This window comes from Melampsora larici-populina (genome assembly GCF_000204055.1).
Source record: "Melampsora larici-populina 98AG31 unplaced genomic scaffold MELLAscaffold_26, whole genome shotgun sequence".
Classification (NCBI taxonomy): Eukaryota; Fungi; Basidiomycota; class Pucciniomycetes; order Pucciniales; family Melampsoraceae; genus Melampsora; species Melampsora laricis-populina.
This window is the reverse complement of record NW_006768790.1, coordinates 301134-316309: the sequence shown is the minus strand read 5'-3', so window position 1 is coordinate 316309 and position 15176 is coordinate 301134. Positions and strand designations below refer to the sequence as shown.

Here is a 15176-nt window from a genome sequence, read left to right as displayed (position 1 = left end):
CCTGGAAACAAAAACCTTTTTCCAGCAAACAAGTATACTTTCCATTACCTTCTTTTCATCATCATCTTCATCATTCAAAAAACGTAATCACAAATTAAAATTTGTCCCTTCTTTAAAACCCTCTTGTTTTTCCTTTTGTATAATATTCCATTCATTCAAACACACACACACACATTTCATTAAAGAAAAAGAAATCCATCCTTGAAGACCAAAATAAGAAAATAAGAAAAAAAGAAAAAAAGTAAAAAGAAAAATTAAAAAAAAAACTAAAAAAAAAGAAAGAACAACTAAAAGCTAAACAAACAAACACACAAACACACAAAAATAAATTAAAAAAAGTACTGCAAAAGAAAAAAAAAACTGAAGATACATACAAAACCACCATTTTCAAAAAAAAGAAAAGCACAAAAGCACAAAAGAAAAAGTAAAAAAGTAAAGAAAATTCCATTTCATATAAGAAAGAAAAAAAATCTATGAAACCTTTAGAAAAAAAAACCAAAAAGAAAAAAGAAAGCCTTTCAAAACAACCCACCGGATCCGCAACCCAACTTTCAACACCTTAAAGAAACCCCACCTCAAAAAACCCCCACCTCCAAAAACCTTCATCTTTCAAAAAAACCTTCATCTTTCATAAAAAAAAGCTTATCAAAAAAAACAAGTTTTTTTAACAACACCAACCAGTTCCATTCTGATTTCGGTCATGATGATTTGAATTAGATTGATTTAAGTTTCTAGGTTCGATCAAGACAGATTCTCTTGATTTCCTTAATCTGATTTCTTCAATTTCTGCTTTTCTCATCACCAATCTTCTTGTGACGACTAAAAACATATCTTCTATACCTAAAAAAAACCAAAAAAAAAAGAAAACAAAGGATCAATTTATCCATCAAGAAATCAATAAGAGAAAAAGAGAACCGACCGAAATCGTCTTTAGCCGAAACCTCAGTGATCGCCAAATCTGGCCAACTATGACCCACTTCTCCTCTAGAATTACTTTGAGCATGGTTCGTGAACGGAAAAGATTCGGTCCATTCGAGAATTTGTTGGTAAGCTACTTCTAATTCCACTGATCTTTTATCGGTTGCTAAATCAGCTTTAGATCCTACAATCTGAATCACTAGTTCTGGACTCATATTCGCACTTAATTCTATTTCATCCAAATATCAAACAAAAATGTTAGATTAGGTTGAAGGAGATGTGCAGGAGAGGATGGGAATGGGTACCGTGGAGCCAGTTTTGGATATCTTCGAATGATGATTGGTTGGTGATATCGTAAACTAGAATCGCAGCATTTGCACCTCTATAATACATAGGAGCCATACTTCTAAACCCTACACGCCCCAAAAACAACCAAACCCAAAACCAAAAACCACATCAATTTAATGTTCTTGGTTTTCTTTTGGGGTGATTTAGGTCATGGAAAACTCTTACGTTCTTGTCCTGCTGTATCCCAGATTTGTAATCTCACTTTACATCCATCCACTGATAGTTTCTTAGTACAAAAGGATGCACCAATGGTAGATGCTAATGAATAACTAAATGAACCGGTCGTATAGCGATGTACAATTGAAGTTTTTCCTACTCCTATGGAATCCCAAGGAAAATGAAAAATCAATCAAGTGGTCTTTGGGTAGATGACAGTTTAAGGATTACCTTGCATTCCTAAGATCACTACTTTAGCTTCTAATTGACCTGTTTGAGGGTTTGTCGAGATCGCGCCGTTGCTAGGTTCTCCTCTGGAGGGAGAAGGCGAGGTGGGTACTTGTTGAGGTGGTTGTGGTGATTGTGAAGAAGAAGAAGAAGATTGAAGTGATTGATTGTTAGGTGCATCAGAAGAGCGAAGTCCTCTACCGTTCCTTGGATTATTGATCGAGTTGGATGCATGGTTCAATGGGACGGTCAAGGTATTCGAACGTGAAGGACCTGCTCTGGTACTAGTTGTCAATGAAGTGTTTGGAGTAGGAGTGGTGCTAGATGTAGAGATATGAGGGTTTGATAGGTTTGAAGAGTTCGTGGAAGTGGAATTCGAATTACTTGTACTGGTGATCGGTGAACTGGGCATAGTGTTGGATGAAGAGTTAAGAGGAGTAGAAGTAGAAGAACTTAGAGTGTATCGATTGAGTTTGAGTGGATGGGTTGGTGAGGAAATCGAATCGTTGTTGGAAATCAAATCTGATAAGAATGAGATTGTAGAAGGTTTATCAAATGAGATTGAAGCAGGAGATGAATTATGATGTAAGGTAAGAGAAGTGGTGGTAGAAGAAGTAGATGAATTTAAAAATCCGTTGGAATAATGATTTGATGGTTTAGATGGTGAACTTGGTTTTGTAGTTGATGATGGTTGAATTGGATTTGAGTTAATGATTTGATGAATCGAATGTCTTGGTGGTTTAGATTTGATGATAGTGTTGGTAATAGGATTGATAGGTAAAGTAGATTTACAAATCGAATTTCTTCTTGGATTAGGATGTTGAGATGAATTGAATGGATCGATTGAAGTTGAAGTTGAAGTTGAAGTGGGTGTTGATGTTGTTGACATGATTCTGATATTAAATAATAAACCGTTTTAACCGTTAGTTTCTTTTGTCCTTTTCATTTAACCAATCAAATCAATCAAACCAACTTACCTTTACTTTAGCTTTTACAAACCTTTGATCACTTTCATCTATCTATGTAGTCTTGATTTAATTCAATTTCTTGTTTATTTAAGTTTGTTGGATTATCACTCGAATTCGTTTCTTGATCTTGAATAGCTGGTTTCTTGATCAATCCAATCTATCTATCTTTCTTGGTTGGTTGGTTTGTTTGGTTTACAGTATAATATTTTTCATGTTTGATTTTCAAAGACCATTGATGGATGGTTGCATTGATTTGAGTTTCTTTCTTTCTTTCTTTTATCAAATCAGTTTCAACCTTCATGGAAATCAGAATGATCTTCAACACGATTTAGAAATTAGAACATTCACTCATCATTTTACGTAATATCACCATATCTACTAAACTACTTAATCACTTAATCCCTAAATTATCTACTCAACTCTCTCTATATCCATACCAAGTCACGTGAATCATTCATGGGTTTAAAGAAGTCATAAGCAACCCCAAGTCTCTCACTCAAGGCCCCATCTTCAATTTAAACCAACAATGTGAATGATCTGATGATATGTTGATCTTTAGAGTATTCCTACTTTGAGGGTAAAGTGGTCATTCATCAATCTATGTCATATGTAATGAATCATTTATGCAAGGTTCTACATGTCATGTTAGTCTACATACCATCTTTTCAATCATCTTTTGTACATTTAGGGTGTTCAAACCTGTGCGAGAACTGTGCAAGACCAACGTGCAAGATCTGTGCAAGATTTTTTGCACCAATCTTGCACATTAATTTTTTTGACAACCCGAGTTATTGTACTGTTCCAAACCGTGCAAAAACCGTGGAAGACCAACTCTTGCAAGTTTTGTGCAAGATCCGTGCAAGTTCTATTCATATCTTCCACAGAGAACTTGTACCAAAACTTGCACGAATTAATTTTGAGGTTTGAATACCATAATTCTTTCTGTTTCTAATGTCTAGTGTCTAGAGTCATTTTGTTGATCAATTCTCATCAAATCAGTAAAATAGAAATGTTGAAAACTCTTGAACAATATATTATTCCTTACCTTACACCTAGCCTAAAGCTTACCATCTTTATATTTACTAATCTCAGCTCCACAATTATTATTGACCTCAGACACATCCAATCTCTCTTCACCTTCACCTGCATAATGATATACTCTCAACCTGTCCTGTCCAATCAACATCTAATGGTCCACATTGATGATCATACCTGCCTAGGAACTATAAAGAAGTGAGGGCACAGTATTATATCATCAACAAACTTGGAATAGCTATGAAGACATGAAAGCTTTGGGTTAGTACTTCATCTTAAACTTTGATCTCTGTTCAGTGCTGTGGAATGGTTCTGGGGAGATGCCCGGCCAACAAGTCACCCTCATCATGCATTTCAGGTTATCAACCTTTGGTTTCAATCACACAAACACTCTTCCACTTCCCTCAGACTCATGGTAACCAGAGTATTTTTAATTCTGATTGAAATCAATGATGCTTTTTGCACACTTTAATATTTACCCTAGTCATGTGTTTTAACTGAAAATTCTCAAAAGATTACACTTCCAATGTCATGCTACTAGACTGTTTATACCATGAAGTCAATCAGTTTATAAGTTCCTTTTAGAATGTCTTGATTAAGCTGACTGATTGATTGATGTAAACTCCAAAGAACTTTTCATCTTGTCTTCTTGAAGATCTATAGGTTGGAAAAAAGAGGCAGAAAAGGAAGCTTTTTCTGTGCACAAAAAAAAACAAGAATGAACTGCTAAACGTCATTTATGATCTTTCATCACTATTTCATTCTTATGGCAAAGTGATTTCTGGAACACTCATGATCTAAGATCTTGTCCCATACTTTTTGAAGCTACATATTCGATATTTTGATCATCATCAGGCCAGGATTTTGGTAGTAGAAATCAATTAATGATTTGATGAGTATAGTAGATAAATTCAATAGGACATTCCTCACAAAGTACTTTTCCTTTATTCAGGATGAGCTTAAGGATAAACAAACATGTTCTGAAGTGTGGTACTGAAGTATGAAATAGAGGAACCTCATAGTAAAATTACCAAGAGAGAGTGAATGGAAGTGTGTCATCATGACTACTTCATACTACTCTTTACCATGGATATGTAAAGTTTCTACCACATATGTCATTGATGAATTGATCAGAAATCAAGGAAGATATGGTTTGATGGCGGTCTAATGGGCACGCCTCACGGTAAAAATGTCAAGGGTGAAATTGTCACAACCGTAGTATTAAAAAATGGGTCTTTCGAATGCCGTTTAGGGTCTACTCACTTTGATTTTAAAGACATCTCAGTGGATTTGGATCTAAAGTAGTTAGATCAAATTTATCTGAAAGTGGCGCGCATAATTTTTTTTGAAAAGAAAGAATTTTTTTGTGTCTTTGTATTGAACATAAGCTTGATTTAAAAATATGATTTAACTATTTGAGAAGATAACTCATGAGCCTACAAAGATGAAATCCTCTATCAAACCGTCTGGATTTTACAAAAAGCCTTTTTAGTAGAAAAATATGAGACAAAGAAAGAAAAAAAAGACGAGAAAGAGATACATTCAATTTATTTTGAGTTTTGCTTGAGTTTCAGAAAATGAGAAAAAAATCAAAACTCGAATGTAAAGGCCTTTAAGCCGAAGTTGAACCCAAGACACTTTTCAATGTTTCCACTTTCTTATCTTTGATAATCAGAGTAGCTTTGTATGCTTCTCCTGGTCCTCCGTTCTTGGAAACTAATCCCTCCACGTTAACTTGAATTTGATTATCTTCATTTTTGAAGCACTTCACTGTAGATCAGAAACAAAGATATTTTTTTCAAATCATTAGAATTTCAATCTTTCTTTAAAAAGATATATGAACCTTATGGAAAGTATAAGAGCATTGAGAGAAGGCATATATCAATTATCAATCTTGGGGCTTACCTGCAGTGATTTGTTTCTCGAACGTATTGCCACTCTTGACTGCTGCGTCGTGGAATGCATGGATGATAGCTACAAATTCAGAGCGTCAGTGAATCTGATAACTAAAAATGTATTCCGTTTATGTCGTGAAAAACACCTGGCGCACCTTCTCCCTTGAGTTCCCGGCCGTTAAAACTGAAGACAGCGGCCTTTGGGTTCGAGATTGTCTTTTGAAGATTCTCTATGTTGCCTTCATCCACCGCATCGAAGAAGTTACCTACGGCGTCTTTTGCTCCGTCTTGCCACACTAGATCAAGTAAAGAATGATAAGAATTTAATCTATCGATTGGTCGGGCTGTGAAGATCATAGCACTCACATGCCGTATTATGACCAGATAGAGTCTCTAAACTTTCCGAAAACGAAAAGGCTCGACTGAAAGCAGCCAAAAAGATAGTAATGAATGTAGCTAGAAGTGAAAATTTGTTCATCATGGTAGATATATGAAAATTTGGTTTGCCTGTGTGTGTGGCTCAGTGAAAAAATGAGAGTGTAAGATGATATTGTTGAAGAGGTTTGGTTGATGGAAGGAACCAGTGAAGTCGGTGTCCCTTTTATATTGCTCATCCTGGACCTCGGCTCATCTAACAGTCATCCTTTGTGTATCAGCCTTAGGATTGACTTGACTGCTGCACCATTTTGAAAATGTTACTTTAGCTTTAAGTTTGAGTTTCAAGTATCCGGCCAAAGTTTTACGGACTAAAAATTCACGTCTCCATTTGTCTTGACATGAGGCAGGAGTGGAGTTAGGATTCGAATCATGCGAAAACTGAATTACCGCAAGTGGACACCGGTAAATGCCTTGTTCCGAGAAATTTGATCGAGCTTGATGAAAGGTAAGTTTCGTGATAGCAAGAATTTAATAGGACTGACTTCAGCGTATAGGCTTAGTCATACCAAGTAAAGTAAATCGATGGGTTTCACTTTAAAGAAGTCTTAGACTTCACCTCAATCAACCCCTCTAAAGACATATGTACTTCAATCGGAATTACTAAGTCCTAATCTGATTGAATTGCCAAGATCATGAAGGAATAATATCGGCACGTAGTCTTTGGTACAGGATGGGGTTGTTTTTTTGAAAGACTGCTTAAAATAACGCAGGGCGGCCCCGAGGGGTCTGACTCGAATTATGTAATTGCAGGAAGAAACAACAAGGCCCTAAGAGCATCCCCAGCCGCGTGCCGTAAACCGTGCCGTACGTAGATTTGGGGTATTTTTATCCACAGCCGTTACCCCCAAACACATACTTAGCTTGGGCAATTCTCTACGTGCGAGTTGAAATAGGCCAAATATGGTCTTTTTCCGCTCGCACCCCAAATCCCTCTGTACCTCACTTCTCCCATAAAATCCGACTTCTACGATCCAACTCTCCGCAAATCACACACCTCAATGATCAACTAATCCATAATACATCTCCCCTATTATGCTACAAACCGTACTGTAGGGAACCACGGCTGTACATCGTTTGAAATTCATACCTCAAACCCTGCCCTAAACAATCTGTGCGACCCTCCGTACGTTACAGATTTACGGCACGGCTGGGGATGCTCTAAGGGGCGGTTGTAAGAGCATCCACAGCCGTGTGGCGTAAACCATGTTGTACGGAAGTTCAGGGCAAAATCATTCACAGCCGATGCCCTAAATTTTCACGTAGCTAAGGGAATTCCCTCCGTGCGAGCCAAAATAGGCCAAATATGTTCTATTTTGGCTTGCTCCCTAAATTCATCTGTACCTCGCTTCTCCCATAACTCCCACTTCCACGACCGCACTCCCTGCAGAATATCTCCCTTGATGATCAACTAACCCATAACTTACTTCACAAAATATGCTACAAGCCGTACTGTAAGGCACCACGGCTGTGCATTGTTCGAAATTTATGCCTCAAACACTTGCCTAAACAATCTGTGCAGCGCTCTGTACGATACGAATTTACGGCACGGCTGTGGATGCTCTAACGGGGTTTGTCAATAACCCACGTAAGTATAATAGGTCCTTAAGAATCAAGGTCCTAGGAAAAAGATTCAAGACAGAAAAGACCCGAAGACTTCGGGTTCAAAGGGAAAGGAGTGCGTCAAGGCTTTTAAGAGATCTGGGGAAGTATCGGGTTAAAAGGTGGGACGGGCTTTAATGCTTTGAAGGTGGGATTCAAAGGGGTTGGGATCAGAAAAAAGAGTTTTTAAGAAGTAATTCTTTTATAAAAAGATTTATTGTGATATGAGATAAAAGCAATAAGGGTTTTTATAAAGTAAGAATTGTTTCTAACAAAATGGTGAACAATTTATATAACAGAGATATAATGCCAGGGCCATTATAATGGCTAGGCTGAATTACAATATCTTAGTAGTGTGTGAGTGACTAGCTGGTAATTAGGTACAGATGGCAAGGGACTGGGCTAGTGACATATGTAGTTGTGTTTCAAATACTGTATTAGGGCTGGCCTAGTGTCATGATCGCACTTCAGTTCAGGAACTGTACTGGACAAACAAGGAACAACGGATCAAGGATCTTAAGTCTTAACGGTTATTTTTGTAACATGAGATTTAAAAATGACGTAGTGATTATGTGATGTATATTCAGGTTCAGGAACAAGGACATTTTGTGGTATTACATAACTTTTGTTAAACTATATAATCATGTACTTGGTTTCGATCTTTTCTGCTGTTTTCCTTATCAGAATGATTATCTTCTTTACTTTCCCTTCTCTCGTGAACACTACAGAAAACGACTCTAGTCGTGTATTCTTTATTAAATACTTCTCTGATTTGAGACGCCTTTTGGAAGAGCTTTGTTTAAGCCTTCTCGATTTAATATTTTCCGATTGAGACGTAGTAGTGAAGCTTGTTGAGTTTCAGCTACAACCCTGATCATCACATCTTTATTCTGATCTTATTTTTTGGGTCGTGAAAACAAAATTTTTTCAAGGAAGCTCCTTCCCTTTTATGTCATTCGGTGGCATTGATTTAACTGGAGCATATATTTTTCTGGACTTTTCATCTTGGGATTCCCACGTTCTCGCATCAATTCATTTCTTGCCTCAAGATTTATTACTTTCATTGGAAGAGTTACCTTACTTCAACTACCCAACAGAAAGCCCGTTTTTAAATTCTTCAGCACAAGATTTGTTCGCGACTTTTAGAGATTTACTCTACTTTCAATTTCCAGAAGAAAATCCTTTTTCAAATTGTTTCACACCCCACCCTCTTACTCTCCAAGCTCTCAATCACCTATTATTCCTTGAAGGAGAAGAATACAATCGACTTTACTGGGAAAGATTGACGCGCTATCAAGACACTAATCGCACTCCTCCAACTTCCTTGGATTCTTTACCAAGACTGACACCAATTCAAGCAGTTCAATCACCGAATCTTTCCCCAAATCTCTCACCTAGAGATAGGTGGTCAACCCCTTCTTCTTTGTTGGATCGATTCAATTCATTTTTTCCAAATTCTTGATAAAGAAAAACATGAATCCTTGGAGAGAAGAAAGGACAAGTCCCGCAATTTTGTCAGTTTTTGGCAGAGATAATCCGCTGCATCAGGTTCCAAGCAGTGAGATTTTGGACCCAAATGCCATTACTCTTGATTCTCCTTGTCCTCATCATCTTGTCCCTCAATGTCTTGCCCACTCTCAAACTCCTGTTTCTCGATTGACACAAGGTCTACATAATTTGGATGCTGGAACTTACACTTGATGTTTTGTACATCAAGCAGGTTACCCACTGCACCAACAACCGCAGATGACTCATGTCCCTCAGATGTCTGCAGGAGCGTAATCTTTTTGCCCTCAAAATTTGCAACAAGCTCCGTTTTTTCAAAGACCCCCTCACCATTTTACTCAAACATTCATTCCAACTCCGCAAACTCATTTCCAGCCTCAATTTGGTCAAACTCATCCTCAGACACATTATCCTCCGCTGCCTCAACACACCCAACAACAAGTTCAACCACAACCAATGCCTATGAATCACGCGCCAAATCTTCACCAGGTACCTCTGCAGCAACCAGCCCCTCATCATATGCCGAATGTTCCTTTCCAGAGGCCAGCGTCAAGAGCCCGAACCGTCAATGTGATAACCAATAATTGAGCCCCAAAGATACATGATAATTTGAGATTCTTTGGTGACAACAAAGGACTCAAACAATTCTTGGTTGAAATACATGATGAACTAGATCAAATTACTTTGGCTGATGATAAAATGAAAATTAATTGGATTGCCAGACATTTCAATTTGCTCAATTCGACTCCATCAACCACGCAAATATGGTTCATGGGATTGTTGGAAAGGAATGTGTTTCATCAAGGCATCAGGAATCCATATGGGAATTTGAAAAGTCTTGACTACCTTTTACCAGAATTATCAAGTCTTTTGAATTTTTTTGATGAGTTGATTTACAAATTTGGCGACAAACATTCAGACAAGACCTCGCGTGAAGAACTGGATGCTTGTAAACAAGGCAAGATGTCAACTGTGGATTATAACTTGAAATTTGAAGCTTTAAGTTTGCATGTCAGGAAGTCAGAAGAAGACAAAATTCTTCAATATGTCGACGGCCTACATCAACGTTGGGCCGTTGCATTGCGTTGTGAGCAACCGGCTGTTGCGCGCAACGCAACGTATTGAAATCTCATGTGAAACCTCACAACGCAACGGGCAATTGCAAATCCTGTTGTGTTGCTGGCAACACACCGGGGTGTTGCTCACGTTGCACACCTCGTTGCGCCCGTTGCGTGCACTTCTAGCATGTCATTCATTCATAAAGCAAACCATTGGGAATTGCACAATGGGACATAGCAAACAGAAAGAAGAATATAGCATAAGAAGAAAAAAAAGGTCGGGCATACATAGTGACAAGTGTAAAAGGAACACAATCAAATCTGAAAAAAAGAAATATATCACACCCTTTTTCCAGCTTTTCTACCGCTGAAAGACTCAATAGCATCATTGACCTCTGAGTACTGGTGCACTAAAGGTACACCTTGACGCCAATATAGGCGTGAACCTACACAGCATTCGATGGTACGTGGTACCAGGCGCACCCGGTCCAAAGAGCAGATGTCAGCTGCTGCTGAAAATGTTTGCTCCACTATTGCCAAGCTCGCCGATAAACTTAAGTAGTCTTGAGCCAGAGAAGCCAGTATGGGAAATGCAACACAGTTCACATGTTGATGAATTTCGTCAGTGTCTTATTTACACAATCAGAAAAGACAAAAATAAAATTAGAAATGAAATTAAAAATACCTTCCACCACGGCAAAACAGCCTTAGTGTCTCGTGCATCATCTTTTACAGACATTGGATGAGTTCCTTTGAGGTAAGCTGCGATTTCGTTGGACTCAACCTCAGTGCCTTGAGCTATGAAAAGTTGAAAGAGGTCATGAGATTGAGGCTGGTTTGTTGGTGAAGCTGGTTGAGTGATAGGGGCGTCCTGAGTCTGCGTCTCCAGCTTGGGAGTATCAAATTTTCCTTGAAGGAGCTTGCGTGCTCGAACAGTAACTTCGTGATCCAAACCGAACGCTCTTTCAAAGAACTGTAGTCGGAAGAATGGGTTCAAAATAGTTGCCATTACAGTGGTGTCGCACTGCAAGGCTTCTTCGAAGTATCTGTCAACCCGTACTTGCATCGAATGAAGCATGGGCAGAAGTGCATCACCCATACAGAGTTCTTCCACTCGGGACGCAAGATGGACCTTGAGTGCGTAGAATTCGGGAAACACTAAGCAACCAGTGGGTCTGTCGCCCTCCATGTGTTTCGTTAGTTCTAAGAATGGCTGTGGAAAGAAATAAATAAATAGGATCAAGTTGGTTTTTCATTTGAAATAACATACATAAAGATCATAAAAAACGTACAGCAAGTTTGTTGGTCAACTCCTCAAGTTGACTCCAGTCATCAGGAGTGATAAAAATCTTGTGGAAATATCCACGTGGCTTTTGGGTGCCCCTGCAATATTTCTTTGAATTGACAAGCTCGAGGTCATCTGCTAAAAGCTTGTTAACAACCTGTGGAATTGAATCAAAACAAACAATCAGCAGAGAAGATTCTAACTGCTTGACATGTTTTTGAGACCCACCTTTCGTGCCTGGACTAAACGATTGAGTGAATCAAACTCAGTGTTCCATCAAGTGGTGTTGTATCCGGGAGTGAGCAGCAAAAGCTTCAAGTTCATGCTTTTGGCAATCCTTGTGAAATGACGACGCCACGCCGCCGAACATGCCACACGTCATGAGATGAAGTTGGCCTTTTAAACACACAGTCAGAGTCTGAGAACACAAAGTCCAAAGGACAGACAAGATTTACCTTACTAATCAGAGCATTCAATAAATTAGCTTGTTTCCGCGAAGCGCTTGTGTGATACATATTACCTTTTGAGATGTTGAGCTCAAAAGGTACCTCAGCCTCCGTATTCTAATCCAGCTGATTTTCATTTTCTTCATCGTAGTCTGGAGCGACTTCAAGATCTTTTTCATCTGCTGAATCATGATCCGTATTGGCCTCTTCAGGTACTGGAAGGATGTTGACATTGTTGTCATTGTCGTCGTCAATCACAATAGTTGTGTTCTCCAAAGCGTCTTCATCATCCTCGGCGATGACAGGTAAAGTGCCTGAAAATGGAAAAACTCCAAGTAATCCTTCGCTTTCCCGAGCGCGCGAAGGTGCTGGCCGACCAAGCTCCTCCAAACCTCCCTTGACAGTAGATGTCACTTTGTGGAGAAAGCATCGGGCGTAATCAGTACTGGTATCCCAAGTGTACTTTTGAAGGGAGGCCGGGTTTTCTTTGGTGATATCGTCTATGGTCTCTTTGCTTTCTTCATGCATCAAGAATTGCATATGCATTTCTTTGGCCATGGTAACATTGTTTGACACAGAATCGGTCACCTGCGCAAGCATGTAGATATTTGACATGTAATGTAAGTGAGAAATCATAATAATGTAGATATTGAAAAGATATGAACTTATCTTATATTGCAGATTGTGCTTCTTCATGAAGTGCACTAATGGTTGAGCAAGCCACACGCCCTTGTGATGCCAAGCTATCAATTTCAATGTCAGATGGCGGACCTGGTATTTCCAATCAGCGTTGATGAAGGTGACAGCTGCTCCTAAGAACATGTGGATGTTGTTGTGAGTCGTCCAGCCGTCGTGGATCAACGTAAATTTACCTTTGTTGGTCTGTTGGATGCAAGATATGTTGAGGTCAGTGTGTCATAATCAAAATAATCTTGATCAATACCAAAAACAATAATGATCAATATCAAACTCACTATAATTTCTTTCAAAACGGTGTCTTGAAAGGATGTATACATGCCAGCAGCTTCTCGGGCCACCCAAGTACGTCCAAAAATCTTGCAATCTTGCCGAGCATATCGGAAAGCAAGTTGTAAAAGTGTGTCTTCAATTTGATTCCAGGGTAAGGCTTCAGCAAGTATCCAAACTGCGAGTATCTGGTTGAGTACAATGTTTTTGAACGGGAGCTTGCTGTCAAAGAAGTCGGACGTTTGTTTTTGACCTGTTGAAGTGACTTGATCAAAAACTGTTGGAGGAAGTAGGATACCACTGTCAATTGTTTTTGATGTTCTTTACATGGGAATTGATTTCCACCTTTGTTGTATCCATCACGATGGATCTTGAGATTGTTCAGGGAATCTGGAACCACTCGTACTATTGTTTTACACCAAAGACATGGATAACCTAAAGGTTTCCCAACCTTTGGCTGTTAAACATAAAAAGAGTAAGTAAAATGTTTTGACAATGTTGGAAGACAGATTTCTCTCTCACCTCGTCCTGCTTGTATTCAGGTTCTCCAAAGTAGTCTCTGTAAGGAGCGTAATCAGGCTCTTCAGTCTTGTCGTGCTCCAGAACCTTCAATCTTTTTGCTTTCTGACGATTGGTGAGGCCATCATCTGAATCCTGATTCATTTCGGATTCAGATGGTAGGCCGTCTTGAGGCGGCTATAAAAATCAATCAAAATTACAAAATTTGTTAAATTGTATTACTTTGATAATAAAACTGAAGCGTGATTGAGTGGGATGATTGCTCACCTGGGAAGACTTGGAAAGATCTTTTTTCGGTTTCTTGTTCAGTCTGGCAGTTTGTGAACTTGATGGCAATTGCCCGTTATGCTTGACGTTTTTCTTTTTGCGAGCTGGAGGATTTGTGACGGTTGCGTTTGGGAGAGCAAGGGTGATCCAGCTATCAGATGAAGGCTGAAGCATACCTGGTTGACTTTTACGAGGTGTAGGTGGCCTGATTGAGAAACGGAGTGGGGTTGACACGGTAGGTTTGGTACGTTGAGTTAACAAGGCATCGGATTGGGATTCTGTGCTGCCAGTACTAGCCATTGAGAGTGGGACCAATACAAGTGAAAAGTAATATTGAGAATTGAAGTGATTATGATTTGAGTGAAAACTGTAAACAGCTTTTGAAAAAGTAAGATCAAGTCCAAGTATTGGAGGTGAAGCAGTTACGAGAGGCAAAATATAATGGTGATTATTGCAAGTAAAGTGATGATTCCAAAGAGGAGTTGAGTTAAAAATGTTATAAGCTTGCTGTGGATGAGAATTGGCTGAGTGAAGAGTGGGCAGATGTGTTCAATTGAAGGTTTGTCTAATGATGGGATGATCATATACTGATCTTGAACTACTTGATGAGAGCAATTTGTCCGCCCTGTGCATTTGGAGGAAGTCATATTGGTGCTCTGTGCATCCGGCTGAGAAGTCGAATCCACTGCTGGACGGGGCCATTTGAGCAAGGGGCAGGGATTGTTTGTGTGAGGTGTTGATGATTAGAAGTCGCCAAAGCCGAGATCAAACACAGGGGGACGTGGGTCCAGGGTATTATAACCTATTTGGTTGGTAAACCCCGTTGCAGAGTTGCGTTGCTCACAACGGTTCCACAATGGCAACACAACAGGGTGAAAACTCACACCCCATCAAGCAATGCACCGGGTAAGGGTCGGGCCCGGTGCTTTGCGTTGCTTTGCGGGGTTTTCCCCGTTGCTCAACGTTGCGGTGTGTTGCTCACTCAGAGCAACGCACCGGCCCAACATTGCCCTCATTCCAAATACCGAACCGGCCGGATTACCTGGCCACCGGACAATCTTGAAGGCCTTTCCGGCATCCGGACCCGATGGAGTGTCCGTCGGATATCCGGCCAGAATCCGGGTCCGGGTCTCATCTTGAACAGTGCCATACACAAATTCCATTAAAATAGGTGAAAAAATCAAACTTGAACATTGACAATGAAATCCCCCTAACTTAAGTAAGTCCCTCGCGGACAAACGAGCAGTCGAGAGAGGGACTTATACCTTATACCACATCTTTGGCGGATGAGCCGGAAAAGTTTTGGTGGGCACGGTGTGGTGATCAATTTATGGGATCAATTAAAAAATTCACAATTACCAGTTTACCAGTTTATTAGCAGGATTCAGCAGGAAAGAAAATTCGAAATGGAGGTTTTTGATCAATTGAAGCTCTTGTAGGCTTATGTATTGGTCATTAGGTCAACATTACATCATTTTATTTCACATTATATATTAAGATCATTATAGTTTACTTACAAATTTATTACAAAAAGAAAGAAAGAA

At 39.3% G+C, this 15176-nt stretch overlaps 3 protein-coding genes across 3 annotated transcripts; all 3 read right to left on the bottom strand.

Moving 5' to 3' along the window:
- Positions 1 to 664: 664 nt before the first annotated feature.
- MELLADRAFT_88361 (uncharacterized protein) lies at positions 665 to 2539 on the bottom strand (the record flags this gene model as incomplete). The annotated part of the gene is made up of 5 exons (XM_007411623.1): positions 665 to 840; positions 920 to 1147; positions 1224 to 1331; positions 1432 to 1584; positions 1654 to 2539. The coding sequence occupies 5 exons, from the start codon at positions 2537 to 2539 to the stop codon at positions 665 to 667; spliced, it is 1551 nt and encodes a 516-aa protein (XP_007411685.1).
- Positions 2540 to 5265: 2726 nt separating this feature from the next.
- On the bottom strand, positions 5266 to 6026 carry MELLADRAFT_107936 (uncharacterized protein; the record flags this gene model as incomplete). Its single annotated transcript, XM_007411622.1, has 4 exons — positions 5266 to 5423; positions 5559 to 5627; positions 5704 to 5844; positions 5915 to 6026. The coding sequence occupies 4 exons, from the start codon at positions 6024 to 6026 to the stop codon at positions 5266 to 5268; spliced, it is 480 nt and encodes a 159-aa protein (XP_007411684.1).
- Positions 6027 to 11997: 5971 nt separating this feature from the next.
- On the bottom strand, positions 11998 to 12408 carry MELLADRAFT_107935 (uncharacterized protein; the record flags this gene model as incomplete). The annotated part of the gene is made up of 1 exon (XM_007411621.1): positions 11998 to 12408. The coding sequence occupies one exon, from the start codon at positions 12406 to 12408 to the stop codon at positions 11998 to 12000; it is 411 nt and encodes a 136-aa protein (XP_007411683.1).
- Between the last annotated feature and the right edge of the window lie 2768 nt (positions 12409 to 15176).